The following is a 20,286-nucleotide window of genomic DNA, read 5'->3' as shown; positions in this document are numbered from 1 at the left end:
TGTAAGTCATTGTTGCATCTTTCTTCCCCAGCCTTATGAAGACATCTCCCTACCCTTCCTGCTGACCAAACTGTAGCCATATCTGAAAAAAAATTACCTTTATTATAAGGAAAATACACAGTAAAACAGAGCTGGAAGGTGGTGGGAGTGGATGATATGGAAAAACTTAATCAACCAAAAAGCTGCCCAAACATGGCTTCCTGCTGTGGAGAGTGATTTGCCCCTTACCTCACCTGTCTTTCCTGAGTCAAAGAAACCTGCTCCTAGCAGGGCTGGGCCCAGGGAACCCCATTTTCCAATGAAAATTTGGGAAAGTTTGAGTTTCCACTGGGAGTTTGGGAAACATAGTTCTCAGGCTTTCAAGATATAGAAGACAGTATAGAAAAAGGAGGGATGTTACATCCCTTTGTTCCAACGTCGCCAGCCCCATTCCTCAGTATTTGTTGATGCCAAAGAGACGGACCCCATGGAATTGGGGCAACTTGGGCAGCAGTACACTAAGCAGTGAGGCTGTGTTGATGAGGAAATGAGCAGCATCATACTTGGTGTAGAAGCTGGCCAGGAGGTAGCTGGGGAGAGAAGAAATAGGTTGAGTGAAGTTGGCCTTCCCTATCCATATTCAGGCCTTTGCAGCAACTTTCTCTTCTATTTTACATGACCGTTTTACTGCATGCAGTCCTAGGATATCTGAAAATATTCCAGCTATTTAACATTATTTACTTTGGGGTTGGGGAGATAATCGGATAGCACCTTTAACTGGAGATCTATAAATTAGTTTGGTTTTTTTTTTAATTGTTAATGACAGGTGGCAAATGACAGCTGAAGCAGTTTCAGCCTATATGACTGTTAGAATCTTTTGCTTCCACTTCTCAGTTAGTTCTTACAGATTCACGTCAGTAATGCCTTTATTTAGTCACTTCTTTTGGAAGTGTAAAATAATTTGTTTTACTTCGTGTTTTATCTTTTCTCAGTCCCGTCTCCATTCCCCTACCACCAAGGAGGCAGCAAGTAATGCTTGATTACTGTCTTCTACTTTTTACTGTTCTCTCTAGATTTAGACCTAGTATATCATATCTTCACAGGGTCTAAGTGAGTAGAAGTCTGCTTTTTAAAAGATTCCCTGTGGACCTTTGTACCTGGCTTTTAAAGCATCTCCTGTATCTCCCCCTGGACTCACAGTACAATGGGAGAGATGCTGAGGAATTTTCGGGAAGAGGTAAATTGGAGCCCGTAGTCCATCTGTTCCCAGTGTGTCAGTAGCCGAGCCTTTCCTTGGTCAGGGGTCTCAAAGGGTGTCCCTTTCACCGTATGTAGGAAGACATACATAGCCTGGGAGGAGGGAAGGGGGCAGTGTGAGGGGGGCAGAAAGCAGTCCTTCAGCCCAAGAAGTATGCTAAGATCCCAAAAGGAAGACAGAAATCCCCAAATAATTGGTGATTTTATTTTGTTTTTGGTTGGGAAAAGCCTGGGGTGGGTAAAAGGTCATGGTTTAGTGCTCACCAAGTTATGGATGACGTTGGTCAGGGTCCAGACAACAGGAATGCTGAAGAAGGGGATGCTGAGTAGGACCACATGCAGCAGTCCTACCAAGATGATGTAGGCCAGCCAGATGCCCCGGCTATTCATCACTCGAGTGTTGGGGTTCACTTCGCTGTGTGCCACCCCCACATTCATCCTACCACAGCGGGGGATCAGGCAGGAGTCCAGCTTAATTTCCTCTCAACCCCTCTTTGAGTTTGTTCTTCGAAGTTGTCCCCTGAACAGCCCAAATCCCCCGGACTCTATTGGGAATGAGAGAACTTCCCCATCATGCACAAAGGAAAAACTGAAGACTTGGGGAAAAAAACTTAGAAGGCAAGAAGAGTCCTCTCTACATCTTAGAGACATATTATGGTAATCTTTCTTCTGATCCTTACACTTCAACTGTAACTTGAAGGAGTAAGCATAGGCTGGGTGTGCTTCAAGGAGCAAGGGAAACAGAAGTATGTCACTTTACTTTCCTGAGGAAGTTAATAAGGAACCATGAAGACATTAGGTACACCCAAAATTCCAGAAGAGGGTCATGGGAAACAATCAAGGAACCACTAAGGAAGGTTGAGGGGGTAAAGCTACCTTTTCTAATCTATTCTAACCCCACCTTTTCCTCGGGGGCTTGCCTCTCCTGTGTCATCTCCTTGGCACGTAAGCAGGCAGCATCCTAATTCTTTCTCTCAAGCGTGGGGTGCTGCAAGAATGTGCCCAGGGCTTTTGCACTGAACTAGGAAGGGACGTGAGCCGAGCGTCTCGAGAGATGGAGCCCTAGTCCCGACTCCAGGGCGGCTATGATCGTCGGAACTTGGCCGTTTTAAAATCGTGCTCGCCCTAAAGTTGATGACGCCTGGTTAAGAAGCAGCTCTGGCCCGCCCTCTACCTAAAATTCCCTAAACCCTAGTGCTGAATCCGCCCCTTGCTCCCCCAGGCTCCTTCTCTGCTTCGTCGGCTCCCCTCAGGGCTGTCGTCTTCGCCCCTCTCTTGGTCTATCGTTCGCCGCCGCTCCACCTCCCCCCACCCCCTTTCGCTTCCCACCATTTTTCCTTAGTACCGCTTCCCAGTCTCCCGTAACCCTACCTGCCAGCTTCGGAAGCCCGTCCAGCTTGGGGCGCGGCGCTTGCTTCTACACCTGCGGTCTCCAGGAAGCAGCGACCCCGGCCCATCTGCGCTCTCCCTATTGGTGAAGCGGAGTCAGCGTTGCTACCACCCATTGGCTGGCGGTCCGCCACCGGGACGCACAATTGGTCACCATTTCCGTCCTTCGGGATGTGCCGAACCTGCCCTTCTCCAGGTCCCAGCTTTTGAGAGAGGTGGGGAAAGCCGCTGGAGGAGTGAGGGCGACTCCAGCTATTGACTAATGGAAAGAGTTGATGGTAGGAGGCGGGAGTAAAAGCCACAGCGATTGGCCGGCCGTGGCTATCGGCGCCGAGGCGGGAGCTCCCGGAGGCGGAGGCGGAGGCTGAGGCGGAGGCAGCGGGTGGGGGCCTGGCGGAGTGAAGGGGTACCAAGATGGCGACTGAAACGGTGGAGCTCCATAAGCTGAAGGTACCGTGAGGCGGGGAGGGCCGGGTCGGACTTTTCCGGAGACTGAATTCTGCCGGCTGGTTTGCGCCTTTTCCTTGCAGGTTCTTCCACGTCGTTTTCCGGCTCCCGCCGTAGTTCTGTTCTTTTGTGCCTCCCTTCTTCCCCACTACGCCTTCCCTAATTTCCCATTTCTCCTCACGGTTTTACTGTATCTTTACTTGTTATTCGGCTCCTTCCTCCACTGTGGTGTCGTCCGCCACTTCCCCATCGTGTTGTGTAAGTGCCTTCAACCTGTCCTCTCTTTTCCTTTCTCGTCAGACTGCATTACGTCAGTGGTCCCCTCCTCTTGGACCCGTGCCGGGCCCGGGACCCCTTTTTCTTCCCTGGGTTGATGCTTTCCAGTCTCTTGTACAAAGCTGAGATTCACGGTAGCAGATGATGGCAGCTTCGTGTATTCTGCCTGTCTAGGTCTCAAACTTGATCCAGAAAATGCTTCCCCTCCCTTTTTTTAGGTGGGGTGATGCCCCCGGGGCAAACTTGGAAACCTGAGGAGAGCCCTCCGAAGATGGGCCTCCCCCTTAGAGGCCTGAGGTTTAGGAGACCTTAAGAGGTAGTGAAGGCACAGATACCCCAGGTTGGAAAGTTTTTCGAGTTCTCTCAACGCTGTTCTCCGTCCGCCAGCCTTCCCCCAACCCTGCCCTCCACCACCCAAGAGACAAGTCACTCAGGGCTGTAATATTTTGGGAAAACGTTTCCAAGGTTAGGGTTACCTCTGTCCCACTTCGTATCGCGGACGGACCCTGCATCTCTTGGTCTCACCACTGGGTGACAGTCACAGAAGCCGGTTTAAGTTGTGTCTTGGGAATCTTAATAGCTGTTTCGTGTTTAGATTATTATTTTCCTGGAAGAAAAAAGTAGTTTCTTTTAGGGTGAATTAAGAGAATATCTCGATTAGTTGTACATTTGTGGTTTCACAAGTAGTTTTCCCATCACGTGTTTCGGTCATGTTTTGGTCACATCCCGGGAACCTTTGACAAACCAGGCTGATTTAGGCCACGCTGAAAACTGATCCTTTAAAGTTTGATGAGCTTTAAAAAAAAAAAAAAAAGTATAAGGAGAATAAGGGCAGAGAGAGGTACTTGTAATCACTTATTAGTTGACACGAATTAGACTTTCTGTGAAAGTTGCTAGGTTTCTTGCTCTTGGATTCTAAGCTGTACTAGTGGGGTTTTGTGTTATCCTGGAGTTACTGTTAACTTGGTGGTGCTGAAGTGTGTAGATTGTATCAGTGGTCTACTAATAGAATGACAAGTAGAAAAAGTTGAGCAACTACCTCCATTATATGTATGCTTACTTGTTTAAATTATGTATTACTATAGCGTTATGTATGTTATAAAATATACACAGAAAAGGAATTTTTGAATGAATGGGATAAAAAGGAAATATGAATAGAAGATCTAATACTTTTTTCCTATTAGTTCCAAAATTTTTATTTATTTATTTATTGCTGCATTGGGTCTTCGTTGCTTCGTGGGGGCTTTCTCTAGTTGTGGCGAGCGGGAGCTACTCTTCGTTGTGGTGCGCAGGCTTCTCACTGCGGTGGCTTTTCTTGTTGCGGAGCATGGGCTCTAGGCGCACAGGCTTCAGTAGTTGCAGCACGTGGGTTCAGTAGTTGTGGCACGTGTGGGCTCAGTAGTTGTGGCACACAGGCTTATTTGCTCTGTGGCATGTGGGATCTTCCTGGATCAGGGATCAAACCCGTGTCCCCTGCACTGGCAGGCGGACTCTCAACCACTGTGTCACCAAGGAAGTCCCCTTATTAGTTCCATTTTTGAAACCCCTAGGGTAAGTCACCAGCCTTATGAGTTGCTTTTATGGATTTTATGTTGGTTTGTGGAGTTCCACCTTACATAAAAATCTGTATTTGTCAGTTCTATATTAAATTTGATTTTGGGGCTTCCCTGGTGGCGCAGTGGTTAAGAATCCGCCTGCCAATGCAGGGGACACGGGTTCGAACCCTGGCCTGGGAAGATCCCACGTGCCGCGGAGCAACTAAGCCCGTTCGTCATAACTACTGAGCCTGTGCTCTAGAGCCCGCGTGCCACAACTGCTGAAGCCCGCACGCCTAGAGCCTGTGCTCCACAGTAAGAGAAGCCACTGCAATGAGAAGCCTGCACACCGCAGTGAAGAGTAGCCCCCGCTCACCGCAACCAGAGAAAGCCCGCACACAGTAACGAAGACCCAACGCAGCCAAAAATAAAAATAAATAAAATAAATAAATTTATTAAAAAAAAAAAAAATCTGCCTGCCAGTGCAGGGGACATGGGTTCGAGCCCTGGTCCGGGAAGATCCCACATGCCGTGGAGCCGCTAAGCCCATGTGCCACAACTACTGAGCCTGCGCCACAACTACTGAGCCTGGGCTCTAGAGCCCGTGAGCCAGAACTACTGAGCCCATGTGCTACAACTACTGAGGCCCGCGTGCCTAGAGCCCGTGCTCCACAACAAGAGAAGCCACCACAATGAGAAGCCTGGTCACCGCAACGAAGAGTAGCCCCCGCTCGCTGCAACCAGTGAAAGCCCGTACGCAGCAACGAAGACCCAACGCAGCCAAAAATAAAAATTAATTAATTAATTAATATTAAAAAAAAGGAAAAGGTGTATTTAAAAAAAAGAAAAAAATTTGATTTTGATTGGATAATGTCCTCTGACCTGATTTCAGGTAGTCTTAGAGAACATGAGGCAGTCCTGACAGCCTAAAAAGGGTTCACTCTTTTAATCATATTTGCTTGTCTTTGCTTTTTCTCTAGAGCACTTCTTAACCTTTTGGAGGTCACAGATATCTTTGAAACTCTGATGAAAAATATGGACCCTTTCCCCAGATAAAGGCATGTACACATACTTCGCATGCGATTTGAGGGGCTTCATCAAATTACCTTGTAGCCCTGAGGAGTCCCTGGACCTCTGGTTAAGAACCCATGCCTTTGATTCTGACTTCCAGGATGGTTAATGTTTGGTTCCACTGTTGCTCTTGATGGTGTGATCCTGACTTTTGGGCTGACCTAGGGTTTATCTCTTTTTTAAAAAAAAACTTTCCATTTTTATAAAGGGAATTTGGGGCTTTAGCGTGGGGTCTCAGAGGAAAGGAACAGGCTTTGAAGTAGAAGGAAAAATATTATCTATCTGAATTGATATGTAAATCCACATAACTGCAAATTTCTGAAGATTTTGTAGAAATGGAGTCATTCCAACACAGTTGGAAAGAGAGACTGAATTATGGGTGAAAATGTTCTGAACTGTAATAGTACCAGATTTCCAGTCAGTGTGAGAAAAGGGACTACAGAGGAGAGAACAAGAAGGGTGTACTAGTTTCAGAGTGCTGCGAACAGTGAGACATTGTAATATTGAAGCATGAAGTGCGTATATGTTGGTGTTTGAAGATAGTTTGGAAAGGAAAGTAGGTGAACTGTGTGACTGGAGGTATATTGGAGTGATACTGAAAAGGACTTCTAAGTTGTGTAAGGTGTTCGGTTTTTGTCATGTAGGCAGAAAGTGGGGAACCTTTGGAGATTGGAAAGTAGAGCTGATGTGATCAGTTTTTGGTTTTTGTTTTGTTTTGTTTTGTTTTTTTCTTCGTTGCATGGCTTGTGGGATCCTAGTTCCCCCACCAGGGATCGAACCCCGGGCCCTCGGCAGTGAAAGTGTGGAGTCCTAACCACTGGACCGTTAGGGAATTCCCAGTTTGTGTTCTTTTGGCAGTAAGAAGGATGGGGTTTGGAGAGGAAGAAATGTCACCAGCTAGATTTTTATTACAGTAGTCACTCCCCTGCTTAAAATCCTTTAATTATATCCCTGCTAATCTCTCCAGCTTAGTTTCTCACACTCCAGCTATGGTGGCTTTATTTCATTTCTCAGAGTGGCTATTCATTAATTGCTAACATTTACATAGCATTTACTGTGTGGCAAACACTGGTCAAATCTGTTTGTATACATTAATTGATTTAATTCTCATGATAATCCTAAGGCAGTAAGGTAAATGCCTGTGTTGTCCCCATTTAAAACTGAGAAAAAACGGAAGCTCAGAGAGGTTGGATAACTTGCCCTAGGTTGCGCAGGTAATAAGTGGTGGCTCAAATCCAGGCAGTCTGTCTCCAAAATTCCTGTCCTTAATCACTGTGCACAACTGCCTTTCTTTACCTTAGTGCTCAGAACATTTACACATGCTTTTGGCTGCAGTGCCCTTGCCACCCCCATCCCCCATACCTTTGTCTAATTAACTGTTGGTTGCCCTTCAGATATCAGTCAAACATCATTTAACCAAGGAACCCTTAGGTAGGATGGGTTCCATCTATCCGCACACAAGGTCAGACCACTTTTTAAACGCTTTTATAGGACCCTGTACTTCTTTTTTTTTAATCTGTTAAACATTATGTATATGATCATTGATTGCCTTGTTTCCCTACTAGATTGTAAGCTCCATGTGGGCAAGAACTCTTTCTGTTTTGCTTATGATTATTTTCCTGTATGTAAGATAATGCTTGACACACAGTGGGTACTCAGTAACTATTTGTCAAGTGAGTAAGCTTACTAAGACTTGAAATAAGTTCGTGACTTTTAGAGTAGGAATGAATTTGAAAGAAATTTGGAATATAGAATTACAAGCATTTATAGATCAGTTAGATGTGGGAGGAATGAAAGAAGACTCCAAGTAGTGATACCTTTAGTCTAAGTTGGGAGGAGGAGGAGAAGCCAGTTTTTTGCAGGAGAGAAGATAAGTTCAGTTTTGGGTATAAATGTCTTTGAGATATTCACTTGGAGATATCTAGTAGTCATTTGGAAATGTGGGTCTCCTGCTTAAGAGCTGAGAGCTGTCTCCAAAGAAAACATACAAATGGCCAAGAGGCACATGAAAAGCTGCTCACCATCACTAATTATTAGAGAAATGCAAATCAAAACTACAATGAGGTATCACCTCACAGTGGTTAGAATGGGCATCATCAGAAAATCTACAAACAACAAATGCTGGAGAGGGTGTGGAGAAAAGGGAACTCTCTTACACTGTTGGTGGGAATGTAAATTGATACAGCCACTATGGAGAACAGTATGGAGGTTCCTTAAAAAACTAAAAAAGAATTACCATATGACTCAGCAATCCCACTACTGGGCATATACTCAGAGGAAACCATAATTCAAAAAGACACATGCACCCCAATGTTCATTGCAGCGCTATTTACAATAGCCAGGTCATGGAAGCAACCTAAATGCCCGTCAACAGATGAATGGATAAAGAAGATGTGGTACATATATACAGTGGAATATTACTCAGCCATCAAAAGGGACGAAATTGGGTCATTTGTAGAGATGTGGATGGACCTAGAGACTGTCATACAGAGTGAAGTAAGTCAGAAAGAGAAAAACAAATATCGTATGTTAATGCATATATGTGGAATCTAGAAAAATGGTAACAGATGACCGGTTTGCAAGGCAGAAATAGAGACACAGATGTAGAGAACAAATGTATGAACACCAAAGGGGGAAGCGGGGGTGGGCGTGATAGTGGTGGGATGAATTGGGAGATTGGGATTGACATATATACACTAATATGTAAAAACAGATAACTAATAAGAACCTACTGTATAAAAAATAAAAAATAATAAATAAAATTATTTTTTTAAAAAGAGCTGAGAGCTGATAATAATGGTTTGGGACTTATTCAAAAATATTTATGAATTGCCTACCATGTGCCAGCTACCATAGGCACTGGAGATACAGCAGTGAACAAAGCAGACAAAATTCTTGCTTTCATGGAGCCTATATATATATATATTTATATATGTATATATATATAAAAATATATATGTGTGTATATATATATTTGGAGCTTATATTTTATTAGGGGAAGGTACAATAAATAAGTAAAATTTATAGTATGTCAGATAGTGATTTGTAGAGAAAAATAGGAAGAGGGAGTACAGTGGGAAGAGAAGGGTATTATAATTTTAAACAGGATGACTAGGGGGAAGGCCTCATTGAAAAGGTGGTGTTTAAGCAAAGACTTGAAGGAAGTGAAAAAGTAAGCCTTGTGCAAAGTATTATAAGAGGACCTTAGAGGTGATCATTAGGACTCTGGCTTTTACCCTTAATGAGATAGGAAACCAATGGAGGATTTTTGAATAGAGGAATGACATGTTCTGACTTAAACTGTCAAAGATCACTCTGACTACCTTGTTGAGAATAAACTATAGTGAGGTTCAAGGGCTGAAGAGTTTTTGCAGTGATCTGTATGAAAGAAAGACAAGAGGGATTAGATTCTGGGTATATTTCGAAGGTAGAGCTGACAAGATTTGCCAATAATTGGATTCTGGGAAGTGAAAAAGCCTTTGGTACAAGTGGAAGGATGAGAAGACCAAAGTCTCCTTAGTGAATGTCTTAGTGAATATCTGTATTTACAGGGTTGGGTGGAAGAAGAGCTAGCAAAGAGGCTGAGGAGGTGAGGTAAGAGGAAAATGGTAAGAGAGATAGAGTGTGCACATGAAAGCAGTCCTTCATCTTGGTATTTAAAATTGGGCTTGGGACTTCCCTGGTGGCGCAGTGGATAAGGCTCCGCGCTCCCAATGCAGGGAGCCTGGGTTCGATCCCTGGTCAGGGAACTGGGTCCCACGTGCATGCTGCAACTAAGAGTTTGCTGCAACTAAGGAGCCCGCCTGCTGCAACTAAGACCCGGCGCAACCAAAATAAGTAAATAATAAATAAATATTAAAAAAAACAAACAAACATAAAATTGGGCTTAAATCAGAGAGATCTGAGCTGGCATATTGGCTCCACTGTTTTCTAGCTGGGTGATTTTTTTAGCAAATTATTGAGTCTCTTTGAGCCTTAATTTCTTAATTTATGAAATGCAGTCATAATACCAACCACATCGATGTTTTGAGAATTAAATGAGGAAATGATGTTCAAAGAACTTAGCCTTTTGCCTGTCATGTATTAATACTTGAAATTTGAGTTCCTATCATATGAAATGTTTAAATGGTGTAAAATGCCTCTGTCTTCATAGGTTTACAAACCAGATTGAGAGTTAACAGATGAAAATGATTTGAATCAAAATTCAAGATTAATAAATTAGAAATCACAGGGTGATGAATGATTAATGTCAAATGTATTATGTAGTCAGTTGATCAGTCCTTTCTCTGCTGTTTGGTTAGGTAGCATGAAAAATGCCTTATTAATACTGAGAAATGGGATTTTTAGATTGATATTGAAAATTTAATTTTTGAATAGGTAATTCATGCTCAACCTCATAATATTAAAGGTATAAAAGGGTACATGGTAAAAAGTTTCCCTCCTCAACAAACTTCTTCGCAGATTTAACTAGTGTTAACTTACCTATTTCTTGTCCAGGCATCTTGTATATACACATATGAGTGGTGTGTGTGTGCATGTTATTTTTTACATGAATGTTAGTATCTTATATACAATGTTCTGTAACTTGGCGTTTTTAAGTAGCCTTATTGAGATACAATTCACATACCATACAATTCACTCAGTATACCTTGCTTTTTAAATATTGAGTTGGCCAAAATGTTCCTTCAGTTTTTAAGTAAAAATAAAAGACACATTTTTCATTTTCACCAAGAACTTATTGAACAATGTATTCACTGTTTTGTTCCACTACCTTCTGCCATTTTTCAGGCAAGTTCATAATTCCATCTTCCCACAACTTTTTATCTTTTTGAGCAAAGAACTGTTCCAGGTGCCTTTTACAGTCTTCCAGGGAATTGAAATTTTTTCCATTAAGAGATTTTGTAAAGACCAAGCAAGATAAATAAAAATCCGAAGGTGCAATGTCTGGTGAATATAGTGGATGAATCAGAACTTCCCAGCCAAGCTGTAACAGTTTTTGCCTGGTCATCAAAGAAACATGTGGTCTTGCGTTATCCTGATGGAAGATTATGCGTTTTCTATTGACTAATTCTGGACGCTTTTCGTCGAGTGCTGCATTCAGTTCGGGAGCAGTACTTGTTGGAATTAATCGTTTGGTTTTCCGGAAGGAGCTCATAATAGAGGACACCCTTCCAATCCCACCATATACACACCATCACCTTCTTTGGATGAAGACCAGCCTTTGGTGTGGTTGGTGGTGGTTCATTTCGCTTGCCCCATGATATCTTCCATTCCACATTATTGTACAGTATCCACTTTTCATTGCATGTCACAATTTGTTTTAAAAATGAAACATTTACATTTAAGTAGAAAATCACATGCAGAAATAAGGTCAAGAAGGTTTTTTCCTGCTTAAGTTATGTGGAACCCAAACATCGAAGCGATTAACATAACCAAGCTGGTGCAAATGTTTTTCAGCTCTTGATTTGGATATTTTGAGTATGCTGACTATCTCCTGCGTTGTATAATGTTGATTGTTCTCAATTAATGTCTTGATTTGATTATTATCAACTTCATCTGGTCTGCCCAACCGGGGAGCATCGTCCAGCGAGAAATCTCCAACGCAAAACTTTGCAAACCACTTTTGACACGTTCGATCAGTCACAGCACATTTTCCATACACTGCATAAATTTTTCTTTGCGTTTCAGTTGCGTTTTTACCTTTCTTGAAATAATAAAGCATAATATGCCGAAAATGTTGCTTTTTTTGTTCCATCTTCAGTATTAAAATGGCTACACAAAAATTCACCAGTTTTGATGTTTTCTTTTAAATGCACACTGATATGACAGCTGTCACAATACAGTCTAACCAAATTGTTTCTAATGAAGTTAAAGACAACTAAGCACTACTAGAGTCATCTTACGGAAAAAAAACTGAACGAACTTTTTGGCCAACCCAGTATGTTGTTTTAAAACATTTTAAAGTCAAATGCATATAAAAATGGGTAAGATTTGGGCTTCCCTGGTGGCACAGTGGTTGCGAGGTTGCCTGCCAATGCAGGGGACACGGGTTCGAGCCCTGGTCTGGGAAGATCCCACATGCTACGGAGCAACTAAGTCAGTGTGCCGCAACTACTGAGCCTGCGCTCTAGAGCCCGCGAGTCACAACTACTGAGCCCACATGCCACAGCTACTGAAACCTGTGCACCTAGAGACCGTGCTTCGCAGGAAGAGAAGCCACTGCAGTGAGAAGCCCGTGCACCGAAACGAAGAGCAGCTCCCGCTCGCCGTGACTAGAGAAAGCCCGCACGTGCAGCAGTGAGACCCAGTGCAACCAAAAATAAATAAATAAAATGAATAAATTTATTTTAAAAAATGGGTAAGATTTGATATTATAAGTTATTTATTTATTTATTTATTTGATTGCGCCGGGTCTAGTTGCGGCTCAAGGGCTTCTCAGTTGTTGTGGCATGCGACCTCTTAGTTGCAGGATGCATGTGGGATCTAGTTGCCTGACCAGGGATCAAACCTGGGCCCCCTGCATTGCGAGCACGGAGTCTTAACCACTGCGCCACCAGGGAAGTCCCTATAAATTCTTATTTGAGGCTTTAAAAGTGTTTTGTTTTACTAATGTAATTGTGCCAAAATGAAATGTGTGAAACGACTTCATTTTCAGCTATTTTATTTTCACTCATCTATTTCCCTTTTGAAATAATGTCCCAGTATAGGAGCAGAACCCATAATATAATAATAAAGTAATACAACAGTGTGTAAAAACTATATGTAGCATTCGCATTTGACCAGAGAAGGGGACGTGGAGGTGCTGAGAAGACTGCTGAATGAGCCAGAGACCTTAGGTTAGGGACTGGGAGCCAGTGGGGGGCTGAGATTTCAGTGACCAACAGCAATAGCAAGGTCAGTGGTCAGCAGTGGTGGATGCTATCCAAGCTAAACAACCAGTTGTACCAGTCTGTCAGCTTCAAGTCTACCAGATCAGCATCCTGTGCAAAATCCATCACCGACTGTCTGTTTCCCTGTCATCTGGAGGTTTTTGTAAACTTTTGTCCATATCTACACAGTTTTGGGAAGGAAGGAGAAGGGAGGAACAACTATTAGAAAGTTGAATTTTGAATTGCCTGAGTATTTACATTCCTTTTACCTAGGTGGTCTTAATGTTACTTAAACCAGGAGAAGAAAAAAGGAATGGAGTCTTCTGAGGAAGATTAGGAGTTATAGGAAGTAAAGAAATTGTATTGCTTTGTAAACAAACAACACCCTCTAAACATACACACACGCGCACGCACACACACACAGAGTAAATGATATATTTAAAATGTTAGGTGATCTCTAAGTGTCGGGGTTACATAAGACTTTTTTTTTCCTCTATACTTTTCAGAATTTTCAAACTATTCTGCAGTGAACATAATACTTTTATAACCAACAAAATTCTTAAAAGTGCAACTAAAATCAAAAGACTTGTTCTCCAGGAAACTGAGAAAAAGTAAAGTACCAACATGGGAAAGATCAAGATTCTTACTTAAGGTCCATTACTTAAGAAATGGACCTTAGAGATCACTTAGAATCTAGATTCTAGATTAATACTATTCACTGTATCATCTGTAGGCCAGTGCTCATCCATGAACTGTTACTGGGTAATGACGAGATAAGTTTAAAAAAAAAATTAAGTAAGCTTTTAGAAACTTTTATAGCAGTTTGACATCACCGCTACATCCAAGTGTATGACCATTTTTCTAGTAATTGATTTTATTGTTTCTTTACAAAAGTATTGGTCCACAACCTGGTTGGAATGCTATAAAAACTTGGCAGCCCTATCAGTCTAGCTATTTAAAAATATATTGATCTGTGAAATGCAGAAATCTGAGAAGCAGTGATTCTGTCTAATTTTGTCTAACCCTTCACCCAGTGTCTGTCTAACACTTACAAAGTGTTAGTAGCTGCCAAGCACTATTGTAAATGCTTTATGAGTATTTGCTGGTTCAATCTTCATAACAACCCTATGCTGTAGGTACTGTTGCATTATCCCCATTTCATAGGAAACTGAGGCACAAAGAGGTTATGTTACTCACCCAAGGTTACACAGCTGTAAGTGGTAAAGCTGGAATTTGAACCCAAGGTAGTCTGACTTCAGAGGCCATGTTATGCTTTGCAGCCACTCCACACTTTTAATGGGTGATTACCTACCATATTTCTCAATAGAGGGTGCTGTTGGCTTGTTGAGTAGAACAGTGTTCCACATAGTATCCCTCCCTGCCTGCCTGTCCCACTCACTGAATGCCCAATCAGAAAAAAAAAAAACCCAAAAATTTCCCCTCTCCATTTCCAAATGTTTCCTTGGTTGAAAACCTTCTAGAGCTGACCAGCATATTCCCTTAGTTGTAAAGTTCTATAGGAATCTGCTTTCTAACTTCTACTGGTTGGTCTTAGATCTGTACTTCGAAACTAGTAAAGTCTTTTTTCAGGACAAATATCTATCTGTGCACTGATCTGCATATAGGATTTTTGGAACCTTCCTTTTCTTGGTGGTTCTCCTTGGATCAGCGTGTCATTACGCTCCTTAAAATGAGAATATAGAGCCCAGTAAGGCTATTAATCACTTAACATAGATTCTGGGGCTTCCCTGGTGGCGCAGTGGTTAAGAATCCACCTGCCAATGCAGGGGACATGGGTTCGATCCCTGGTCCGGGAAGATCTCACATGCTGCGGAGCAACTAAGCCCGTGCGCCACAGCTACTGAGCCCACGTGCCGCAACTACTGAAGCCCACGCGCCTAGAGCCCGTGCTCCGCAACAAGAGAAGCCACCACAATGAGAAGCCCGTGTACCACAACGAAGAATAGCCCCCACTCGCCGCAAGCAGAGAAAAGCCTGCGTGCAGCAACAAAGACCCAACGCAGCCAGAAACAATAAATAAAATAATAAAATAAATTTAAAATATATATATATATATAGATTCTGTTTTTTAGTTACCCTTAACCTAGAATTACTTTGGTAACAAATCATACTGTTAGCCCTCTTTGCACTTGTAATCATCTAAAACCCTGACTGAGGTCTTTATCCTTTGAGTTACTGTTGAGCCAGATCTTGTTCATCTGGTTTTTTAACAATTTAAGTTTTGAATATAAGTGTAGTACTTTATAGGTATACCTTATTTCTTCTAAATTGAGTCTTCATTTTGGCTTATTGTTTTCCCTGAAGAGCCAGCAACACCCCCTGACATCCCCACCCACCCACCTTTAGTTCTGTCAGTAATCCATCAATTCTTCCTCCTTCTGTTGTCTGCAAAGTTGATAAGTATACCTGTTATATCTTTAGTCAAGTTACTGATTTAAAAATCTTCAACTCATGCCATGTCGTGGCATGCCATTACATATTTTTTTCCATTTTGGCAAAGATCCTTTAAGTGATTCATTATTGACATTAAGCTAGCTAACACATCTACCTAATTCTGTGGTGGTCAAACTTGTATGCATGTATATGGTAGATTGCAGTAAAGGATCTGGGATAATAGATAGTAAGGAAAATCTGCTTTTAGATAATTAGATATTCTACTTAAAGATTCATTCTTTCCTTATATGAGCTGGTACAGTAATTGTTTGGGAAAGAAAGACCACCCCCCCTCAGAAATAGCTAAAGATTTATGTAATAAATGTATGAATAGATCAGAATTTGATTAAAGTAGGTTTATTCTTCACTATCTGTTAGAAAAGTCCTCTCGCATATTGAATATTGTTAAGGGGAAGCAGATCATGTTTGTGGACCTAGAAGCTTGGTGGGATTAAGACAGTAGTTTTGGGTTGAACTTTCGTTTCTTTTTCTTTCTTGTGAGAACTACCTCTTTTTCTTTTCTCCCCCACCAGGTTCATTCTGTAAATTAAGGAAAAGCTTTATTCTTTTTTCTCAGCTTGCTGAACTAAAGCAGGAGTGTCTTGCTCGTGGTTTGGAGACCAAGGGAATAAAACAAGATCTCATCAACAGGCTCCAGGCATATCTTGAAGAGCATGGTGAGTTCTTTGTGGAGGCAAAGAGTGATGTGAGTGAGGGGATTAATTTTTTTTTAATAGTTTTATTTATTTTATTTATTTATTTTTGGTTGCATTGGGTCTTCATTGCTGCATGCGGGCTTTCTCTAGTTGCGGCGAGTGGGGGGGGGCTACTCTTCGTTGCGGTGCACGGGCTTCTTACTGTGGTGGCTTCTCGTTGCAGAGCACGGGCTCTGGGCGCATGGGCTTCATTCAGTAGTTGGGCTCGTGGGCTCTAGAGCGCAGGCTCAGTAGTTGTGGTGCGTGGGCTTAGTTGCTCCGTGGCATGTGAGATCTTCCCGGACCAGGGCTTGAACCCGTGCCCCCTGCATTGGCAGGCAGATTCTTAGCCACTGCGCCACCAGGGAAGCCCGAGAGGATTAATTTTTAGGCTCTGCCATACAGAAGATTTCTTCTTTTCCTTTAGGTTGTTGATGGTGTAAGATTTTAATTAACTCTATCAAGAAAACTCTTGTCATCTAAAACAGTGGTTATAATGAAAAGAAATACCCCCCCTTTTAAAAAGACATTGTAATTTTATTTCAAGAAATTATTTTCAAGGAAGTATGGGAAAGCAAGCATCATTAGACTGAGAATCGGAAGATTTGAAGTCTAATTCCTCTTGAGCCAGAAATTTACTAGGTAACTTTGGACAGCCACTGTTTTCATGGCTAAGTGTTTTTTGTGGTCTGTGAAGTGAGACAAGTGTCTCCACCCTTGAAATCCATAAACCTAAGTAATCTCTGGTCCCTTCTAGCTCTGACATTCTCTAATTCCACTTTAAAAAACAAACACTTCATTTAAGGCATAGTATCATCACTCTCTGATTTTAATTTATTCCCTTTTATTCCCATTCCTTTTACCCCAACTCTCTTAGGCAACTATTCTAATGTGTTTGATATATATTTTTTGTCTTTGTCCTTATAAACCGTGAAGTGTTGTTTGGTCTACAGTAATTTTATGTAATTGGCAATGAGGCCATAGCCTTACTTTATTGCACACTTTTTTCTCTAAGTACTGTGTTTTTTTTAAGATGTAGCGGTCATCTAGTCTATTGATTCTAATTCCTGCATGGTTTTCTATGATGTATAGAATTCACCATGTTTTATTTAGTTCACTCAGTGACTGATTCCTGAACTACTTCTTTCATATTCCCTTATATTCCTGTGTGAGAGTCTTGGGGGTATATACCCAGGAATGGGGTTGCTAATAAATATCTGTTCATAAATGTATAGTTAATATGACTAAACGCCACTAAATTGTTTTTCTGAATTACTGTATAAATTTCATCATCAGCACATGAGGGTTCACTGTCCTAACAAGTGGCCTAATTTTTGCTAATCTGTTAGTGGTTTCAATTTACAATCCTCTACTTATTAAAAAGTTTAAACATTTCTTTTGTTCGTGGTTCTTTGGCTTTCTCCTTTGCCCATTTTTCTTTTGGGGTTCTCATCGTTTGCTTGTTAGTTTGCAGGCATATCATATATTCTAGTGACTATTCCCATGTTGGTTTTAGACACAAATATCTTCTTTGACATTTGTTTCTTTTTCTGCGGTATCCTTTCCTAGTTTGGGGGGTTTTTTGTACTTTTAAAGAAAACTTATCATCTTAATCTTTTTTTTAATTAATTAATTAATTTTTGGCTGTGTTGGGTCTTCATTGATGGCCGTGAGCTTTCTCTAGTTGCGGCGAGCAGGGGCTACTCTTTCTTGCAGTGGGCAGGCTTCTCATTGCGGTGGCTTCTCTTGTTGCGGAACACGGGCTCTAGGCGCACGGGCTTCAGTAGTTGTGGCACACAGGCTTAGTTGCTCCACGGCATGTGGGATCTTCCTGGACCAGGGCTCGAACCCATGTCCCCTGCGTTGGCAGGCGGATTCTTAACCAGTGCGCCACTAGGGAAGCCCCCTTTCCTAGTTTTGAAAAATAAGTTTTTTGCATAGTACTTGCTTCTGGGTTTTTTGTTTTGTTTTTGTTGTTTTAGAAATTCTTCCCCACCACTAAATTCTGCCACAGTACTTTTTATTAATGTTGTAGTTTGACCTCATCATGTTTAGTTTTTCAGTCCAGCTGGAGTTCAACCTCTTAATTGATGTTAGTTAGGTAGAGAATATAGTTTTTATCTTCTCCATGTGGAGCAAATTTTATGAACATTTCTGCCTTCATTATTGAATTTTATTTTGGGAAAGCAAAATGATTATAATTTTAGCCTAAGTACAGTGATCAAGATGGTTTTGTAGCAGGGCTTGACCTGATTATTTTAATATTCTTTAGCTGAAGAGGAGGCAAATGAAGAAGATGTACTGGGAGATGAAACAGAGGTGAGTTGGAGAGAGTAAGGTTAGTCACTGGCCTGGCAGCGTGCCACTGCCTTGGTCACGTTGCTAAACATCAATCATTAGAGGGCTTCAGTGCTAACTCGTTAGGGGAGCATAAAGGGGGAATGAAGGTTCTGAAAGATTGGTTCGTTTTGGAGTTCTCATATTCTTCTGTTGATAGGTATTTACTCTTGATTTATTTTAACCATCTTGTTTCATTTGGTTTTAGGAAGAAGAACCGAAGCCCATAGAACTGCCTGTCAAAGAGGAAGAACCTCCTGAAAAAACTGTTGATGTGTAACTATCCCTTTTTTATAATGAGGACAGAGCAGACGGTTCTGGATTTTTTAGTGTTACACTCTGTTTACCTCTTATACATTCCCATTGGAATGTATACATTCCCATTTTTTTGTTTTTAATTTGGTTGCATCGGGTCTTAGTTGTGGCTTGCTTGCTCCTTAGTTGTGGCATGCGAAGTCTTAGTTGCGGCATGCATGTGGGATCTAGTTCCCTGACCAGGGATTGAACCCAGGCCCCCTGCACTGGAAGGCAGATTCTTTACCACTGTGCCACCAGGGAAGTCCCCCATTGGCTTTTTCATTTCTCATTAGATCATACATTTTCAGAAAGGTCTTGTTCATTTCAGGTACATGGTCCCAGTGAAGCAAAGTAACTTTGTCTCTGGGTTATGTAATAGATAATTAGGACCAGGAGACTTCAAGCCCAGATAAGTTTAGTTCTCTTAGCCTTTGTTGTATCACCGTAATAGATGATTCTTTTTCTGTATAGAGAATCATGCACATTTTCTGCATATAAGGAATTTTGTAAGGGAAGAGGGTGCTGAGCAAGGTTATGTCTCAAGTAACACTGTATTCTCTTTTCCTTTTTGATTTACAGTGGGGGAGGGGAGGACAAAGTACTAGAGTGAAAAGTGGATCTTGATTTATTTAAATTATTCCACAAGGTTGATCATAAACATTTTTTATTTGGGGTTTCCCGGCAAATGTCCGGCCATCTTATACTCCAGCATGTTAAGAACAGTTGAGTCCTTTTTAACATTTTTGTTCCTCATAGCTGTATTAATCCATTTAATTATAAAAGACAATAGATGTAAAAAGTCAAAGCAAACAGCACATAGAGGAGTATATAAATTGAAAATTAAGTACCCTTGTCTCCACCCCCACCTGACTTCCCAGAGGTTTTCAATATATTCTTTTGGAATATTTTATATGGTGTGTGTATATGTGCATGTACAGATACATATGTACACCCATGATGCATATTGTCAGTTTCTTGATTTTTTTTCACATATGGAGATCTTTCTATATCATCATATAATGTTTTTATTTAAATATTAGTTATAGGGACTTCCCTGGCGGTCCAGTGGTTAAGACTCCACGCTTCCATTGAAGGGGGCACAGGTTCGATCCCTGGTTGGGGAACTAAGATTGTGCATGCCGCATGGCACGGCCAAAAAAAAATTAGTTATATATAGGCAAGGTTCTAAGTGTTTTACATGTATTCTCATTTAATCATCACGTCAACCCTACGAAATGAGGATAATTATCCTAGTAAGTGGTAGGTCTTTTTTTTTTTAGCCTGTCAGTATGGGATATTACAAGTATATACATAAGTTAGGAGAATGGTAAATAGACCCCCATGAACCCATCACCTAGATTTAGTTGTTATCAACTGAGAATCTTATTCTTTCTGGCAGCTAATAGTACTCCATTCTATGGATGAACAGTAATTTCACCAGTCTCCTGTTGATGGACATTTAAATTATTCATAATTGCAAAAAATACAGTGTATGTCCATATACAACTAATTTTAAATTTATGCAGGTATGTCCAAAGGATAAGTTTCTAGCAATGGATTTTCTGCATTAGAAAAGATGTGCATTTAATGTTTTATTAGATTTTGTCAAATGTTACTGCTTTCTAAAGCCATTTAGTTATCATCCATCATAGGAGGTTTATGTTTAGATATAATGCCTTG

The 20,286-nt window shown here is 41.4% G+C and overlaps 2 protein-coding genes across 4 annotated transcripts in view; one reads left to right on the top strand and one right to left on the bottom strand.

The window, feature by feature from the left end:
• Positions 1–83: 83 nt before the first annotated feature.
• ORMDL2 (ORMDL sphingolipid biosynthesis regulator 2) lies at positions 84–2,838 on the bottom strand. Of its 3 annotated transcripts, none has more exons than XM_068561882.1 (4): positions 2,608–2,837; positions 1,501–1,781; positions 1,178–1,329; positions 84–569 (listed from the first exon to the last, which is right to left on the bottom strand). In XM_068561882.1, the coding sequence occupies exons 2-4, from the start codon at positions 1,672–1,674 to the stop codon at positions 434–436; spliced, it is 462 nt and encodes a 153-aa protein (XP_068417983.1). In that variant the 5' UTR covers positions 1,675–1,781; positions 2,608–2,837; the 3' UTR covers positions 84–433. The 3 variants fall into 3 exon arrangements, with proteins under 3 accessions (XP_068417983.1, XP_068417981.1, XP_068417982.1); XM_068561880.1 differs by having other exon boundaries at positions 1,501–1,675; positions 2,608–2,835; XM_068561881.1 differs by having other exon boundaries at positions 476–569; positions 1,137–1,329; positions 1,501–1,675; positions 2,608–2,838.
• Positions 2,839–2,974: 136 nt separating this feature from the next.
• SARNP (SAP domain containing ribonucleoprotein) overlaps positions 2,975–20,286 on the top strand; it is a 51,713-nt gene continuing 34,401 nt past the window's right edge. Inside the window, exons 1-4 of the mRNA XM_068561879.1 lie at positions 2,975–3,075; positions 15,855–15,954; positions 18,245–18,291; positions 18,518–18,585. Coding sequence (XP_068417980.1) covers positions 3,040–3,075; positions 15,855–15,954; positions 18,245–18,291; positions 18,518–18,585 — 251 coding nt within the window. The 5' untranslated portion in view covers positions 2,975–3,039. The remainder of the gene's footprint in view (positions 3,076–15,854; positions 15,955–18,244; positions 18,292–18,517; positions 18,586–20,286) is intronic.

This window comes from Eschrichtius robustus, chromosome 13 (genome assembly GCF_028021215.1).
Source record: "Eschrichtius robustus isolate mEscRob2 chromosome 13, mEscRob2.pri, whole genome shotgun sequence".
NCBI classification, from domain to species: Eukaryota; Metazoa; Chordata; class Mammalia; order Artiodactyla; family Eschrichtiidae; genus Eschrichtius; species Eschrichtius robustus.
This window is presented reverse-complemented; position numbering and strand designations above follow the sequence as displayed.